The 19463-nt window shown below is 37.3% G+C and overlaps 1 protein-coding gene across 1 annotated transcript in view; it reads left to right on the forward strand.

Annotated features, from left to right (window-relative positions):
• The window catches only part of LOC135202931 (citron rho-interacting kinase-like), a 220205-nt gene that overhangs the window by 37856 nt on the left and 162886 nt on the right, over nucleotides 1–19463 (forward strand). Inside the window, exons 10-11 of the mRNA XM_064232395.1 lie at nucleotides 533–656; nucleotides 1057–1203. Coding sequence (XP_064088465.1) covers nucleotides 533–656; nucleotides 1057–1203 — 271 coding nt within the window. The remainder of the gene's footprint in view (nucleotides 1–532; nucleotides 657–1056; nucleotides 1204–19463) is intronic.

Raw genomic sequence — 19463 nt, forward strand, 5'->3', positions numbered from 1 at the left:
TATATGCTGAACATGTCCGCTGAACAATGTTTTTTGGTTTCATTGCATAATCTGCCTTGCACTGTTGCATTTAATAATGTATTTTGCACTTAGATATGAGACATACTACACAGGGTATTAGTGCAGTCAGTGGACCTGACACAGTGCACTGTATGCTGTATTAATGAGTGTTTGTAGGTTCACTTTTGCCCTTAAATGCAGTCACTTTTTAGCCTTTTACTTTTCCTGCATTCCTTCCATCTTTCTTCAGTCTTTCTGTCTGACCTCTTCTATCTATTACCTCTTATTGTAACTAGGATTTTCTCCCAGTTTCAACTTTAGGTATTTGTACTTCATCTCCTCTATTTTCTGGATCTCTTTATCTCACTGTCCAACCTCTAGATCTCCCTCTTTTCACTGTCATAAGTTGAATGGCCAAAAGGGCCCCAGTTCTTCGTTTGACAGCCTGAATTTCATAGATCTGATCAACTTTTTAGTTCATAGTTTTACATTATGACTTCAACCTCATTTAAAAGTTCACTTTGTGTTACAGGGAATCTAGGAGGATAAGCATTTGTCAAGATATTTCAATCATGGAAGAATCAATGAAAGAACCTTCTCATCTGGAGGCACAGCTTAAGGCTCAGAAGAAGGAGAATCATGAATTAAGACTTCAGGTGTTGTATTAATTCATTGTGGGATATAAGTCATTTTGTTATTTATACTTCACTGAGAAGAAACTGTAGGAATTATTTTTAAATGGGCTGTAGTTCAGTGTCTTATATACTGTTCTAGTTGTTTATTCAGTCTAATGTTTTGAGAGAAAAAATAAGAGAAAAATCGTAGAGCTGTTTAGGGAGCAGCAGCTCTTAATATATACTGTGCATAATGTCAAGGAAACTCCATATATAATAAACTAACCATTGTGTATGTGTAATTTTTTGCTCCTAGCCTTTCATATTTCTTTTAAAATTTACTGAAGGAATCGTGTATATCAAGACTCAACACACTCATTTGCTTTAAAGCCTGCCAGTCAAAAGACATGTCTCCTACTTGACTGACACCTTATATTTTCAGCTCAAGGACATGTCAGAAGGTGAACTGAATCGTCATACTCTCGCTATGAAGAAGAAAGTAGTCGAAGCAGAAACCAGAGTCCAATTTCTGGAGAAGGAGAGGCAGCGTCTGGAAGATGAGAATGTTGCCAAAGAAAAGATGGCAGTGGTAAGGTACCCTTTGTTTGTTATAAACATTAGGACTTGAGAACCATTATTTGAGAGAACCATAAATTCATATAAACTTTCATAAGGATAATATCTCAGAAGCATTATACTATTTAAAAAAATTCATTTATATGCTGCCTTCCTGCCATGCAAACAGATTGAGCATGCATAAGCATATGGTATATAAAAACTTAACCCAGTAAATCCTGTAAAGAACTTACTTTAAGGGAATAGAAAATATCAGATATAGATGCCAGGAAATCTTCATCCCTTAGGGGGTTAGTGCACCTCATGTAGTTCACTGTAGGCATTACACTAGGTTCATTGCAGTATCCTTTCAGCCCCTAGCTGCATCCCACTTTTTTTTTTTTTTTTTCCATGTCCATTCATATTCTCTTTCTTCCATCTTACTCTGCACCCTGTCCTAACGATTGTTTGTTTCTACACAATATACAAACCCTCGGTCCTTTACATTAGGAATTGCTTTATGGCAAAGCTGGAACACGGCTGTTAAAACTCTTGAACAAGGTGTTTGGTAGGCGGCGAGACCCACCTGCCTGGATGTAAACATTCCACTTTGTTTTCGGCCGTCATGTGATTCAGACGTGTTTTTGTGAGCTCTTCCTTGACTGTCATTAAACTTTACTTTTCCCGCTAAGGGCGTATTATTCGCCCCCACACATCATTCCCTTTAATAAGGACGTGACAGTATATTGTTATGCATGTTGTCCGCTGCGCTGTCGGTGAATTTGCTGGGAGGAGGGGAGTGATGGTAATTGCTTCATAGCAAAAGAAGTTAAAGGAAAGGAGAATGCATTTTCGAGAAGTTCGGCAGTAAGGAGGCTTTCGCGCCCTTGTTGGAGGCGCCTATCTTCGTGGTGGTTCTAGAATCAGCAGGAATGTTGTGGAGCGCAAAAAACGCGCCAATGTTATGTGAGAAACGCCACGATTTTCTGATGCAATACCTCGTCTAGATTCATCTAAGAAGTTCTAGAAATCCCTGGAGTCGGTGACGTTCGCCGTAGGCTCTGCCCCCAGAGTGCCGTATAAATACGACGAACGAACTTTGGAGAGCAGTGATCGTAGAAGAGAGAGATCGTTAAAGAGAGATCACCAGTCAGATTATCAGTGAGAGATCAGCTGCAGCAGAGATCTTCCGTGAGATACGAGAAAAAAGGAACCGACGAAGGATCAATCAAAAGAAGAGTTGGTTGGATATTGGTCTAGTCGTCTTCAGGTGTGGTCTACCGTGTTATCTCGACGTCGAGCAGACTTCAGAGAAGAAAAGGTCCTGTTACAGATGTTGGGGAATTCCTGCCTTACAAGAAGATTAGCTTCTGCAATACGAAGTCAAGAGGACGTCCGCATTCGCCGATCTACATTTATGAAGCCAGTGCGTCGAACCGCCAAATCGAGTAGCAAGTATTTGAATTGCCGCACTGTTCCCCCCAGTTCATGCAGTGTAAGATTCTATCTATTTATGTAAATAGGAGATACCATTCTGCATTTACCTTTGTTAGTAAGCTTGTGAATAAACCTTTGTTGTGTTAGTGTTTCTTTCTATATTCATATCCCCAGTTTCAACTGTTTGTGTTGATAAGTTTTTTTTTTTATTATTTCATATCGAACCTGAAGCGGACCTCCCTCAGAGGCCGTAACATTGTGTCGTCCTTTAACCAGGATATTTCGACACCGTAACATTGTCTCTGAGATCTCGGGGTCTGTAACATTTGTGGCGACCTTGCCTAGGCTATCAATACCATAACAGTTTGAAACAGGGAGAATATAGAAAGAATTAGAATGAGTGAGATGGTGAAAGAGTTTGTCGAGTCAGGTGAGCTACTAGGTCTAGAGGGGAATGATCTCCATGAGTATGTTGAAAGGAAAGAAAGGGAAAAGTATGAGAGAGAGGAAAGAGCAGCTGAGAGAGAGGAAAGAGCAGCTGAGAGAGAAATGCAGCAACAAGAAAGAGAGAGAGAGCGTATGCATGAGTTGGAAATTGCTCGGTTAAGGGAAAGTACTCGTAACAGTCGGTCAGGCGAGAACGAAAACGAAGCTGATACATTAGGTATGACTCGTATGAGTGCAGTGCTAAAGTTAGTACCAAAGTTTGATGAGGAAGATGTTACGACATATTTCATGTGTTTTGAGAAGTTAATGGAACGAGTAGGTTCTCCTAAAGAAACTTGGACTTTATATTTGCAGTCAGTTTTGAGAGGTAGGGCACTTACTGTGTATAGTTGCATGTCTAAGGAGGAATGTGATAATTACGATATCGTGAAAGACACCGTTCTTAGCGCGTATAGGTTAGTACCGGAGGCGTACCGTAAGAAATTTAGAAATTTGAGAAAGGATGAAAATATTACGTATGTAGAATACGGTAAGAAGTTAGATAGGCTGTTTTTTGATTGGTTAACTTCTGCTAAAGTTGATGATTTTGATAATTTGAAGAACTTAGTGTTGTTAGAAAACTTCAAAGATAACGTATCCCCTGAGATTAAACTTTATATAGAGGATAGGCGAGAAGTATCTTTTGCAGGAGCAACTAGGCTAGCTGACGAATATAGTCTAACTCATAATTTGAGTGTTAGTAAGAAGCGAAACTATCCTTCGTCTGGAAGAGTACAAAACAGTAAAGGTCTCAGTCCTAGTAATAGCAATGCGAGTAGAAGTGACTATTCCTGTTATACATGCGGAAAACCTGGTCATACGTCTAAGGTTTGTAAGAGTAGAATGGCATATAGTGGCTCAGAATTAACTTGTTTCCGATGTAATGGGAAAGGGCATTTAGCGAGAAATTGTGCATTAGAAAATTAGAAAAGAAGGACGGTAAGAAACCAGTATTGCTAGTTAACCTTTCGTCAAGTAGGAATGATGTGATGAGAGAAACTAGGAAAGTTTTTGGCGAATTTCTGTCGGAAGGCGTAGTTTCCTCTCTTGGAGGAGTAGATTCGAGAGAAGTGGTCTTGCTTCGAGACACAGGGGCCGCTATCTCACTGATTCGAGAAGCGTGTGTGCCGAACAGGGCAGAAATCAGTATGGAAGAGAAAGTTATGTTAGGTGGATTTCCTAACACTTGTGTTCTTTGTCCTTTGTTGAAGTTGAATTTAGAAAGTCAGGTAGTGTCAGGAGAAGTAAAACTTGCAGTTGTGGACAGTTTGCCCGTCGAAGGCGTTGACATTAATGTGAATCCTGTTGTGAGAATATTCCAGTGCCTGAAATGGTAGTAACTAGGTCGGGTTTAGATACAGACATAGACTACAATCATAATTTGTTCGTGGATTCGAACGAGTGTGAGTTCGTGGATTCGAACGTGAGTGAGTTCGTGGAGTCGAACGAGTGTGATAGAGGTAGCGAGGTTGATCTTGGCATGAGTGTGGCTGAGAGACCTAACTCTATCGTTGACAGTGAGAACCAAGGGGAAGGGTAGCTGTCGAGAGTAACGTAGTAAATGTACAGTATCTAGTACTAGTTACGGTGATGAATTAGGCTCTAACGTTTTGGATAAGGATGAGCTAATCAAGTTGCAGAAAGAGGATGAGACACTAACCCGAATTTTTGAATGTGAGCTGGATGATTATGATCTCGATGATGTGTGTAAGGAAACTTTTTGTTTAAAGGACGAAGTTTTGTGTCGTTATGTTCCACCGAAGTCAGGTAGTAAAGAGGAAGTCACAGAACAATTAGTGGTTCCTAGGAAGCTTCGTGAACTAGTTTTGAAATTTGCATATGATGAGCAAGGACATTTGGGAGTAAATAAAATTTTCAAGTGTATTAGTAGGACGTACTTTTGGCCTAAGATGAAAAATGATGTATGTTTTAAGAGGCATGTTTTGAGCTGTAATGAATATCAAAGTGCAGGGAAACCGATTCAAGTAATTCCTAGAGTTCAGTTTGTAATATTCCTTCAGTAGGCTTATCTTTTGATGATGTAATTATAAATATGTTTGGAACTTTGCCTAGAAGTAAGGGTAGAGATGATTGCATAACTAATCTTGATTATTATAAAAACAATTTAAGAGATGTTTGGCATCTAGTGGAGGAGAACGGAAGCGCTTGGCATTTAGCGAAAGAAAACCCGAACGGAAGTCAAGGGGAAACTAAAGAGAAACCTTATCTTAGAGCCAAAGAGAGAAGTTTGTGTGTAAGAGATAAAGTTTTAGTACTAGTCTCGAGAGAAAGTCCCTGTTTACCTTATAAGATTGAATTTCCTTTTTCAGTGTTAGAGGAGAGGGGAAATATACTTTATAGAATTAATGTGGGTAATAGTACAGTGGGGCATCGCTTATTCACGGATCAGTATTCACGGATCCAGTTAATCACGGGTTTTTCTTGGACCGTTTCTCATGTTACATCACTGGTATGAATCGCTGCATCACGGGTTTGTTGTGTTGCGTATGCGATGTTTTTCGGTAGGCTAACCCTCGGCCGTGGTCCGATAACTACCAACATTCATTTAAAGACTCATATAATGATATTAACTGACAATAAGGTAATAAAATCATTCTCACCTAATATATTATTGTCCTATCTTCGAAATAAACAGCCTATTCAAGGTTTATGTACGACGTTCATTGGTAGGCTAAGCGTAGTTGCAGTGCGATAACCACCAACGTACACAAACATTCACATTATGATATTAACTGACAATAAAGGTAATAAAACCATTCTTACCATATATATTATAGTCATATCTTCATAATAAATACCCTATTCAAAGAATAATTCCACATCATTGCACTCAACTTATCGTCGGAGTGGCCAGCCACAAAATGTAAGCATATACCTTTACATACGAAAAAGGTTTATGTATACGGTTGCGTTCAAAGCGACATTTTTTGTTTGATAAACTTTTAGAAATTTTAATAGTAGTGGTAGTGTAATTACAGTAGTAATAACATTAAGGCTAAAATTAATTCGAACTTCATTATTATTTTGGCAGTATTCGTATATAACTTCTCTGAACAATGAAGTCATACAAACGCTATTTGTCATAGATTATCGTAAGTATTGCTGTTTGTTATTGGCGACGAAGCGTAAACGAAATACATAAAAGCATTTTTTACCTTATATATTATCGTCATATCTTCATAATAAAAAGGCTATTCGTGGAGTACTTCCATATCGGTGAAATCAATTTGATCTATGCGAGGCCAAGCCAGCTGACAAATTACGTACATATATGAAAATCAAATTATGGTAGCGTTCACAGCAAGATTATCTTTCGAAATTTTTATAGTACTATTCATGCTACGTAGTAATAATGTTTGGAATATACGTAACATTAATTTTCAATACAAAATATCATCGTTATTTTGGTAGTGAATAATAGTTTAGAATTATCATACATACACTGCATTGTTATGGGTTTGCGGCAGTGATAAAACAACCAAAATAACGTTCTCCTTTAAGTCGTCATATCTTCATAATAAAAAGGCTATTCGTGGAGTAATTCCATATCAGTGAAATCAATTTTATCTATGCGAGGCCAGCCAGCTGACAAAATGTAAGTACGTATATGAAAATCAAATTATGGTAGCGTTCACAGCAAGATTATCTTTCGAAATATTTATAGTACTATTCATGCTACGTAGTAATAATGTTTTGGAATATATGTAACATTAATTTTCAATACAAACTATCATCGTTATTTTGGTAGTGAATAATAGTTTAGAATTATCATACATACACTGCATTGTTATGGGTTTATGGCAGTGATAAAACAACCAAAATAACGTTCTCCTTTAAGTCAACGCGTTTAGGAAAAACATGACATAGAATCGACTTTGCGACTTCGTTCACTTTGATATTTTTAACGATACAATACTATCATTTGTACTACTAAAACCATCTTCACATAAGTAATTTTTCGTAAGATATGTGTTGTTGCAAAAGCTAGCTTATACATAAAAGGCTTTTATAATTTAAGTCATCTAGATATAAATATGTACCCAAACTCATTGTGGGAAATTTACTACTGTTTCCTCGGATATTGAAATACTTTAGCATCATTCAAACACTTTAATAATATAATGCATAAATACTAGGCTATACATATTTACATCGTATACAAATACTACATACAGTTATATACACATACTTTTATATACAAAGTTAACAGTTATATACACATACTTTTATATACAAAGTTAATCATATGAGTAGTGATCAGACGACAGCTGTGCACTGGACTACGTACGTACTACTTGGAAGATAAAACAAACAAAAATTTTGTTGTTGTTAGTCGCCGGGATAGATTAACATTTTTCCAGAGATTAAAGAGCTGAATTTTGTTTTGAAGGTATGTCAACCGCGTTAGTAAATAGGTATCATCTTCTAAGGAAATTTTTTTTTTCTCTCTTCTTTTTGCCGAAGAATCTTCAAGCCATTTTGCATTCAAAGTAATGAGAAGGAATCATTCTATTCTTCATGAAATCAGTAAAATACTTACACTAATAATAAAATAACTACTACGTACTGTATGCAAAACACATACATCATCGTTAGCTTCGTGTGTGTAAACGTTCATTCTAAAAAATTACAGAGTAGTATAACTAACACCTGATTGGTTGGTTGGTAGCCATGGAGATCTGTTATCCAATGACTGCCCTCTGCTTCTGTTCTATTTATAGACATATGGCATGGATGGCACTAGGTTTGAACGTTACCATGTTCGTGATTTTCTGACTGCTGACGGCAAAAATTACTCAATAATTTTCTTTATATAATTATTCCTTCGTGAAAACAATAATATAATAACGCGGTTGACATACCTTCAAAACAAAATTCAGCTCTTTAATCTCTGGAAAAATGTTAATCTATCCCGGCGACTAACAACAACAAAATTTTTTTTTGTTTTATCTTCCAAGTAGTACGTACATAGTCCAGTGCACAGCTGTCGTCTGATCACTACTCATATGATTAACTTTGTATATAAAAGTATGTTTATATAACTGTTAACTTTGTATATAAAAGTATGTGTAGATAACTGTATGTAGTATTTGTATACGATGTAAATATGTATAGCCTAGTATTTATGCATTATATTATTAAAGTGTTTGAATGATGCTAAAGTATTTCAATATCCGAGGAAACAGTAGTAAATTTCCCCACAATGAGTTTGGGTGCATATGTATATCTAAGATGACTTAAATTATAAAAGCCTTTTATGTATAAGCTAGCTTTTGCAACAACACATATCTTACGAAAAATTACTTATGTGAAGATGGTTTTAGTAGTACAAATGATAATTATTGTATCGTTAAAAATATCAAAGTGAACGAAGTCGCAAAGTCGATTCTATGTCATGTTTTTAAACTTTAACGTATAGTGGTATGAAAAACACCAGTGTGTCGTAGCGATGCGTCATCAATATAGTGGTATGAAAATACCACATGGTGTTGTAGCGATACGTTATCACAAAGTACAAATCCTTTTCCCGGACCATCCTCAGAATTTACGACTCTTCAACTTCAAGATCGATATGGTGAAATATATTATATAGTCATACTTATTGTTAAAATTCACAAGTTGAACTGCAAAACATTATTATATTTTGATTGTTATGTACATATATTTTTTTGTGTTTTACGGAATGTTTGTTTTGAAAATAATACCTATTAGTGAACATATGGTATTAATTGTCCCACTATTTTATTATAGGTGATCTTAATTATCTCACATTCATTTAACAGTATTATATTAATATTTATTTAAATAAACTGTAATTAATAAATAACAATAATGAAAAACATAAAGGGAAAAAATGTTTTTTGCTGCAGTAGTGGTGTTTGTTTGATTATGCATCTGACCTCACATTTCCGAAATCTGAAAAATTCCAAAAACCGAAACATCGGAATGTGTGTGTACTGCACATTTTTTTAAACACGCACACAATGTCTACACATTTACTGATACCCGTTGGTATCAGTAATTTACAGTACGTACGTATTTATTCCTGAGAGAGAGAGAGAGAGAGAGAGAGAGAGAGAGAGAGAGAGAGAGAGAGAGAGAGAGAAGGAAGTCGAGAGAGAGAGAGAGAGAGAGAGAGAGAAGAGAAATGATTAAGGACTCCAAGGCGTGTTATTTTTACAATTATTTTATTATCTTGGGATTTTTTTTTAATCTTGAGATTTTCTATTAAATTCTCGAGATTAATAAGAAAATTAACGTAACTTGACTAGCATCCGCCACACATCTGAATGACTCGGCCATTAGCAGCTAAACCACCACCTTATTATGACTTGCATGATACATGAGATACATGACAAAACACAAAACCACTGTTTATTGGTGAAAATTTGGGGGTCGCACGATATGGGAGATTGCACGTTATTCGAGTATATACGGTATGTGATTTTTTTTTAGCCTTTTATGGAACAAAATCTAGCAAGAAATTGCCATTCCCAGTTGGCAACACTGGCCTACTCGCGTTTGTCCAAGGTTGGTTTGTTGTTGTTGTGAAATGTGGTGTGCGGCGCGTTCTTTAAATTGTACCCATATAAACAAGTTAATTATGTGGCATCCAAAAGCCCTGATTCTTTTACTCTTATGGGAAAGACGCCTAAAGGTCAGATGAAGGTTTTTATGTGGAATATACTATTAACGTGTTGTGACGAAGGGAAGAGATGTTTCGCTGCATACTGTTGGTAGCATTATCGTTATTATATTACTGGATTGCACTGCAAAATCGTCGCCATCTTTTATCAACATAGATTGTTGGTGAGTACCCATATGATTTACATAATTTTGATAGTTCTCTTACCACTCATCCTCTCTTTCCTTGTAAAAAAAAAGAGGCCCACCGTGCGTATGTGGGCTTCTAGCTGTAATCCCTAGGCTAGTAGGCTACATATGTACAGTAGTACATATACTACATTTATTTTTTAAGGCTAATTTTGTACAATAACTTTAAAACTGTCTTGAATTTAGTTTTAGGTGATAGTTGAAAACATATTTGGTGTTTGAACTAAAGTAGGCAGTTATAAACATTGGAATAGTGGTCTTGGGTGGGATAACTATTAAAGTAGGCAGTTTTAAGCAATTTTTGAGGGGGGTATCAGGATAACACGGGTATTTACTTATCACAGGGGGGGTTCTGGGCCCTATCCCCCGTGGATAACAAGGCCCCACTGTAGAGCAAAGGCAATGAATGTAAATTTGCTTCGGAATTATAAACAACGCCCTATGCCTTGGCCTCCGCCCGTGTAACAGTGTTACTGAGTGAGATTAGTTTTGACAAAAACACAAGAGGTGTTGTAGTATTTATAAGTTTTAATCAGAGTTCAGAAAACGGAAATAGTAAGAGAGAAGGATAATGATATAGCTAGTAGCCTCTACAGATTTTTCTCAGAATGAGCAGCCTAATAACCGTTTTCTGTTATCGCACGAGTAAGTGTGAGTGGGGAAGTGTGTGTGTTTGACTGGATTAAAGCTTTATGCAGAATTGTTTCCCCACTGTTTAATTCTTGCTTCTCTTTAGAAAAAAAATAAAATCAATTGATTTCATTTTTTTCTCTTTTGGGGGGGCGTGTGATGGTAATTGCTTCATAGCAAAAGAAGTTGAAGGAAAGGAGAACGCATTTTCGAGAAGTTCGGCAGTAAGGAGGCTTTCGCGCCCTTGTTGGAGGCGCCTATCTTCGTGGTGGTTCTAGAATCAGCAGGAGTGTTGTGGAGCGCAAAAACGTGCCAATGTTACGTGAGAAACGCCACGATTTTCTGATGCAATACCTCATCTAGATTCATCTAAGAAGTTCTAGAAATCCCTGAGTCGGTGACGTTCGCCGTAGGCTCCGCCCCCAGAGTGCCGTATAAATACGACGAACGAACTTTGGAGAGCAGTGATCGTAGAAGAGAGAGATCGTTAAAGAGAGATCACCAGTCAGATTATCAGTGAGAGATCAGCTGCAGCAGAGATCTTCCGTGAGATACGAGAAAAAAGGAACCGACGAAGGATCAATCAAAAGAAGAATTGGTTGGATATTGGTCTAGTCGTCTTCAGGTGTGGTCTACCGTGTTATCTCGACGTCGAGCAGACTTCAGAGAAGAAAAGGTCCTGTTACAGGTGTTGGGGAATTCCTGCCTTACAAGAAGATTAGCTTCTGCAATACGGAGTCAAGAGGACGTCCGCATTCGCCGATCTACATTTATGAAGCCAGTGCGTCGAACCGCCAAATCGAGTAGCAAGTATTTGAATTGCCGCACTGTTCCCCCCAGTTCATGCAGTGTAAGATTCTATCTATTTATGTAAATAGGAGATGCCATTCTGCATTTACCTTTGTTAGTAAGCTTGTGAATAAACCTTTATTGTGTTAGTGTTTCTTTCTATATTCATATCCCCAGTTTCAACTGTTTGTGTTGATAAGTTTTTTTTTTATTATTTCATATCGAACCTGAAGCGGACCTCCCTCAGAGGCCGTAACATTGTGTCGTCCTTTAACCAGGATATTTCGACACCGTAACATTGTCTCTGAGATCTCGGGGTCCGTAACAAGGGGTTGTTATGGTGTTGACGATTGGGTGACATATTCTCAGGGGTCTCCTCTCACTTCAGAGGGCAGTGCCCTTCGTTACGAGAGGAGTCTCCTTATTAATCATTTTTATTGTTGCTGCAGGCTAACAGTATCTCATCGTGGTGGGTATCGTAACCCTTGGGAGTGTACCTGTGGCACTCCAGCTTGCTGCGGCACTGACCCCTCTGTGTGTGTGGTGTGTGTGTGTGTGCGCGGTTCCCCTGCTGTGACTCGTTAGATTGCTACTGTTCTGTCGATCTATTACTGGACAGCTTCTACCCCAGCTGCCCTGTGATTCTTGACTCTACTGCTGCTGATGTTTGATCATCTTCCTGTGGAAGAAGACCTGTGAAAGAATTTCAACCTCCACTGCCTTCCCTTCCTTTTCTGAGGCTTGAGGAGGTTCCAGGCTGCTTCTTCCCCCCAGACACACAAGAAGTCCTGCAGGATTTCTAAGGGATTGCCAGGAGGAGGCAATGGGATCTCTCATTATTTGAAGTGGTAGCACTGGATGTTGGAGAGATAGAAGAGAGAATATTCTTGGAATGGTAGATATGGCAACAAGGCTTTTTGGATCAAAGATAAGAAACCAGAAACTATTATTATAAAGGTACTTTTTGATAGGTGGTTTATTATATTTGGAGCACTTGTCAGACAATGAGGAAGAATTTCAAACTGAAAAAGTAAGGAGGATGGCAGAAAGATGGAATATTCAATTACAGTAGTGCCTCAGGTTACGAAATTAATCGTTCCAAAGCAGCCTTCGTAACCTGATTTTTTTGTATCTAGAACTACGTTTTACATGTAAATTGCCTAATTCATTCCAAGCCCTACAAAAACACCACAGTAAATTTTGTAGTAAAGCTAAATTGACCAATAAACAATAAAATACAACAATTTGGACCATTCAATACCTAACATAACCATGACTGTACCTTTAAATAAAGTGCATTAGTGTACAGGGTACAAGAAATACTACGTACGTATGTAGTATAATATGGAACCTTACCTTTCGAGTGAGGTGATGTCCAAAAGTGACGACAGAGGAAGAGGACAAAAGGCAGAAAACATGAACACTAAACTTTACGAAACACATTAACAAATGGCAGAAAACATTTAACACTTTTTGATTATCTCCATCTTTGTCTCCATAGAAAGCATCCTCTTCTTTCTGTGAACTTCAGCAACATTCTTGGGACCCATGGCTAATAACGTAAGTAAAGGCGGCCCGCGGTTAACGGCCCAATCGCTCAGTGGGGAATCAGTTTTATGGCTGTCGTCAAAAATATTCATTAAAAAAATAAGGTATTTTTACGGCACAATTTTCGGTTAACAGCGCCGCTAGCGCTGTTGTCTAACGAGTTCATACATTTATAGAAATGCCGTTCAGACCATAAAGGTTATGCAGATTATATTAACAAATTTTATGGAGAGTTATTACATAGGTATTAGGGTAAAATATATGCTTCTGATGCTGTTATATGCCGAAAATATCGAGTTACGTAAGTGCAAATTTAGCTATGGAGGTGTCGATTTATAAATGTTCATGCTTTTATGTTTAAAATGTGTATGAAAATGTATTACGTATAGGGTATTTTTATCTCTGCATAGAAATATGATACAAAGGCACGTTTTGAAACTGCCCTTCACACGTTATCAAATACAATGTTTTTTCATGTTCTTTCTTGTGAGCGCCGCCTGCCATTCTTCCGAAAATATCGAGTTAAAAGTGCAAATTAGCGATCAATGTATCGATTTGATAAATTTTCATGCTTTTATGTTTAAAATGTGTATGAAAATGTATTACGTATAGGGTATTTTTTTTTCTGTGCAGAAATATGATTCGAAGGAAGCATTTTGAAACTGCCCTTCACGTTATCAAATATGATGTTTTTTCATGTGCGTTCTTGTAAGCCGCTGTCTGCCGCTCTTCCAAAAATATCGAGTTAAAAAGAGTGCAAATTTAGCGATCAATGTGTCGATTTTTTGAATGTTTATGCTTTTATGTTTAAAATGTGTATGAAAATATATTACGTATAAGGTATTTTTATTTTTATATATAAATATGATACAAATTAAGGCAGCCTTTGTAACTACGCTCCACGTTGTCAGGGGATGTTTTTTCATGTTCGTTCTTGTCCGCCACTGTTCCAAAAAATGTGGTGTTATTTAATAATTATGCATCTTTTCCATAAATCATTTGAAAAGTTATACATTACTTCATTGTATCCAATAATATTGTATGTATTCTCATATTACAGTGGGCCCCCATATTCGCGTTCTCCGGATTCGCGGATTTTTTTCTGGACCATATCTACCCATTATTTGCGGGGCCTATTTGCGGGATTTTCCGACGATAAATAATCACTAATTAGTGTATTTTGATGTTATTTTCATGCCTGAATATATTTTTATGATACAAAAATGATTTACTAATTTTAAAATATTAATATTGATCAATACTGTATTAGTAAGTTTAATAAGATTAAATGATATCACATAATAACTAATAATTCTCTCTCTCTCCCTTACAGGGATGTATGCTTTTTGTGTGATAAATGATTTACAAATTTTCTAATATTAATATTAATGTAAAGAGCAATCACTTTAAGAAAAAAATACTACATTGAATTAGTAAGATTTTAGTTTATAAACTTTAAAAATTATGTAAGAATGAAGGAAATCCCAGTCTTCACGCATCTTTCCAACTCCAGCCTCTCTCTCTCTCTCTCTCTCTCCTCTCTCTCTCCCTCCCTCCTCTCTCTCTCTCTCCTCTCTCTCTCTCTCTCTCTCGTGGGGGGGGTTCTTCTCTCTCTCTCTCTCTCTCTCCCTACTGAGATGAGAGATTTTTTATGGTACACTATGTATATGTTTATTAATATTTTCATATGATAATAGTAATATTAATAATATTAATAATAATAATAATAATAATAATAATAATTTGTGCCCCTACACTTCCTTCTGCAGCCTTTCTGTTGGTGGGGATGGTGTTTTGTCTCCTCTAGGTAGTTGTATAGCCTTTAACAGGTATCATCAGTGAAAGGCTATACAACTACCTAGAGGAGACAAACACCATCCCCCACCAACAGAAAGGCTGCAGAAGGAAGTGTAGGGGCACAAAAGACCAGCTCCTGATAGACAAAATGGTAATGAAGAACAGTAGGAGAAAAGGAAAACCAACCTTAGCATGGCATGGATAGACTATAAGAAAGCCTTCGACATGATACCACACACATGGCTAATAGAATGCCTGAAAATATATGGGCAGAGGAAAATACCATCAGCTTCCTCAAAATACAATGCGCAACTGGAATACAATACTTACAAGCTCTGGAATAAGACTAGCAGAGGTTAATATCAGGAGAGGGATCTTCCAGGGCGACTCACTGTCCCCACTACTCTTCGTAGTAGCCATGATTCCCATGACAAAAGTACTACAGAAGATGGATGCCGGGTACCAACTCAAGAAAAGAGGCAACAGAATCAACCATCTGATGTTCATGGACGACATCAAGCTGTATGGTAAGAGCATCAAGGAAATAGATACCCTAATCCAGACTGTAAGGATTGTATCTGGGGACATCAGGATGGAGTTTGGAATAGAAAAAATGCGCCTTAGTCAACATGCAAAAAGGCAAAGTAACGAGAACTGAAGGGATAAAGCTACCAAGATGGGAGCAACATCAAACACATAGATGAGACAGGATACAAATACCTGCGAATAATGGAAGGAGGAGATATAAAACACCAAGAGATGAAGGACACGAACAGGAAAGAATATATGCAGAGACTCAAGGCGATACTCAAGTCAAAACTCAACGCCGGAAATATGATAAAGCCATAAACACATGGGCAGTGCCAGTAATCAGATACAGCGCAGGAATAGTCGAATGGACGAAGGCAGAACTCCGCGGCATAGATCAGAAAACCAGGAAACATATGACAATACACAAAGCACTACACCCAAGAGCAAATACGGACTATACATAACACGAAAGGAAGGAGGGAGAGGACTACTAAGTATAGAGGACTGCGTCAACATTGAAAACAGAGCACTGGGGTAATATCTGAAAACCAGTGAAGACGAGTGGCTAAAGAGTGCATGGGAAGAAGGACTAATAAAAGCAGACGAAGACCCAGAAATATACAGACAGGAGAAAGACAGAAAGAACAGAGGACTGGCACAACAAACCAATGCACAGACAATACATGAGACAGACTAAAGAACTAGCCAGCGATGACAATTGGCAATGGCTACAGAGAGGAGAGCTAAAGAAGGAAACTGAAGGAATGATAACAGCGGCACAAGATCAGGCCCTAAGAACCAGATATGTTCAAAGTACGATAGACGGAAATAACATCTCTCCCATATGTAGGAAGTGCAATACGAAAAGTGAAACCATAAACCACATAGCAAGTGAATGCCCGGCACTTGCACAGAACCAGTACAAAAAGAGGCATGATTCAGTAGCAAAAGCCCTCCACTGGAGCCTGTGCAAGAAACATCAGCTACCTTGCAGTAATAAGTGGTACGAGCACCAACCTGAAGGAGTGATAGAAAACGATCAGGCAAAGATCCTCTGGGACTATGGTATCAGAACGGATAGGGTGATATGTGCAAACAGACCAGACGTGACGTTGATTGACAAGGTCAAGAAGAAAGTATCACTCATTGATGTCGCAATACCATGGGACACCAGAGTTGAAGAGAAAGAGAGGGAAAAATTGGATAAGTATCAAGATCTGAAAATAGAAATAAGAAGGATATGGGATATGCCAGTGGAAATCGTACCCATAATCATAGGAGCACTAGGCACGATCCCAAGATCCCTGAAAAGGAATCTAGAAAAACTAGAGGCTGAAGTAGCTCCGGGCCTCATGCAGAAGAGTGTGATCCTAGAAACGGCACACATAGTAAGAAGAGTGATGGACTCCTAAGGAGGCAGGATGCAACCCGGAACCCCACACTAAAAAAACCACCCAGTCGAATTGGAGGACTGTGATAGAGCAAAAAAAAAAAAAAAATAATAATAATAATAATAATAATAACTGTAATTACAAAATGATATGTTGAAAGTATTTTAACAAACTACTACAAAAATATCTCTCTCTCTCTCTCTCTCCTCTCTTCATCTCTCTATCTCTCGTCTCTCGTCTCTCTCTCTCTCTCTCTCTCTCTCAACTCTCAGTCTCTCCTTAGATGTATGAGAATGTAGGTTTTTTTGGATGATAAATGATTTTACTGATTTTTCAAATATCAATATTAATTCAAACAGCAGTAATCTCAATTCCTTAAAGAAAATACTAAAGTGAAATTAGCAAGATTTTAGTTTATTAATAAAAAAAGAAAATGCATTTTACCCAGCATCTTTCTCTTTGAACTCCACTAGCAAGCTGAGTTTGCTGGGGTCCAACAACTTTTGCCATCTCTTGATTACGTAAATTCTCTCTCTCTTTTTACTGAGATGAGAATTTCTATGGTACATGTGTATTTTTTATTAATATTTTTGCATAATAATAATAATAGTAATATAACTAATTTCAAAATTCATATGTGATAGTATTTTATAGAAATTCAATAATCTATCCATTTCAGTCTTTTAAATAAGGATAACCCTCTTCTCTCTCTCTCTCTCTCTCATCTCTCTCTCTCGTCTCTCATCTCTCTCTCTCTCCCTCTCTCTCTCTCTCCCTCTCTCCTCTCTCTCTCTCTCTCTCTGCCACACGAGATAGTATGTCTTAGTAGTAACTCTCGCCCTCTGTTTTGGGCTGGAAATGTATGTAATAGTGTATTTTTAAGGACATTACTACATTTTATGGTAAAATAATAATATGCAGTACTAGTTTACAAATAATATTAAGTTTAATGAGATTAAACAGTAACAATAACATTCTCTCTCTCTCTCTCTCTCTCTCTCTCTCTCTCTCTCTCTCTCTCTCTCTCTCTCTCTCGTCTCTCTCTATACTTACGCATGTTATTTGTTTTGTAGTATGGATAAATGATTTACCTTATAACTAATTTTCAGATATTAATAAGATTAATTAAAAATAGCAATTCCCAGTCTTTTTATTTGTGGGCGGGTGAGTGAATGACAGTTTGATTTATGTTATTGGCGAGTATTGGCAGAGGGGAAGGAGTCAAAGTTTAGGAGTTACTCTCTCTCTCTCTCTCTCTCTCTCTCTCTCTCTCTCTCTCCTCTCTCTCTCTCTCTCTCTCTCTCTCTCAGAAATAATTCATAATTTCACTCTTGATGGTCAGATATATGATGTTGCCATTCACTGGTCTCTCTCTCTCTCTGTTATTGGCTGTAGGTATATATTTTTAATAGTAAAATGTTTAAGATGACTTTGAAATGATATTAATAATATAACCTCAAAGATTAATACAGTAATAGGTTAGTAATTTTAGGTATATTTGAAGTAGGATGTATTAAAGGTATACATTTGGTATCTGAACTTTCAAGATAGGCAGTTATAAGCATTTTTAGTGGTGGTTCTAACTATTCGCGTGTTTTAACTATTCACGGGGATGTCTGGTACAATTCGCGGCCAATGTTTTGGTTTCAAATCAGCTGATGGCGAATAAGAGTTTGTTTCGCCATAATTAACGCAATTCTGAGCGAATTCTCTTTCTTCTAGTTAGCATAAATGAATATCTAGATACTTGACTTATGTGAGATAAGGTTATTTTTCCTTATACAACGTGTTTTTAGGTGGAAATATGAATTGAATGTCTTGTTGTGAATGTGAACTACTTTTTTTTTTGTTCGGTAACAGATTACGTTGGCGGCATGTTTATTGCGTAAAAAAATTGTGATTCCGTTCGCATTCTCCTTAATGTCATTGTAATACGAACTTTACGTTATTTATCTTATATCGGCGTGAAACCAAGAGTAAAATGTGTTCTTTCAAGCACAGTAGTTTTGATTAAAATTATTTTATCTCAATTTTATCTACGGTTGTGTTTGATGGCATACGTTTACTGGAGTTTTATCCTTGTTGCTGATGTACGATAATAGTCATTAGCAGCTTGAACAGTTTTTTCAGCTTCAGTTATAACTAGGCTTAAATTTAACAGTATATTTCCCGATTGATCTTCGATCTATATTGATCTTTGATCTATAGTGAATAAAGCTATTACATTAAGATATCTCAGTTCTGTTCTACATAACGCCATTTATAACAACTTCGGTAATGGCGTACTGTATTACGATGATTGAAATACAAGCCAAACGGATGTTATCCAATTCAGTTGTACTTAGAAAAAAAAGAAAAAAAAGTCTTTTCTCGTTCGGTTGTTCATGGCTGTACACGTTCACGCAACGAGTATAACGTTAAAACCATACTTTCGTCATTCTCTTTTGCTGTTATTGAACTTATGTAACTAGAATATGGGATAAAGTTAGGCTATTGTAATTTGGTCTCTCATAAAATCGGACTATCGTAAGACGAATTATCGTAACTTGAACACTACAGCTACCTGTACACTGTAGAACACCTTATTATATCTTTACATACTCTAAGTTCCTCGCTGGACGAGTGGTTTTCATGCTCGGCTGCCATTCCGGTGGTCCGAGGTTCGATTCCTGGCTCTGCCAACGCGGAATCAGAGGAATTTATTTCTGGTGATAGAAATTAATTTCTCGATATAGTAGTGTGGTTCGGATCCCACAATAAGCTGTAGGTCCTGTTGCTAGGTGACCAATTGGTTCCTAGCCTAGCCACATAAAAATATCTAATCCTTCGG

This window comes from Macrobrachium nipponense, chromosome 33 (assembly GCF_015104395.2).
Source record: "Macrobrachium nipponense isolate FS-2020 chromosome 33, ASM1510439v2, whole genome shotgun sequence".
NCBI lineage: Eukaryota > Metazoa > Arthropoda > Malacostraca > Decapoda > Palaemonidae > Macrobrachium > Macrobrachium nipponense.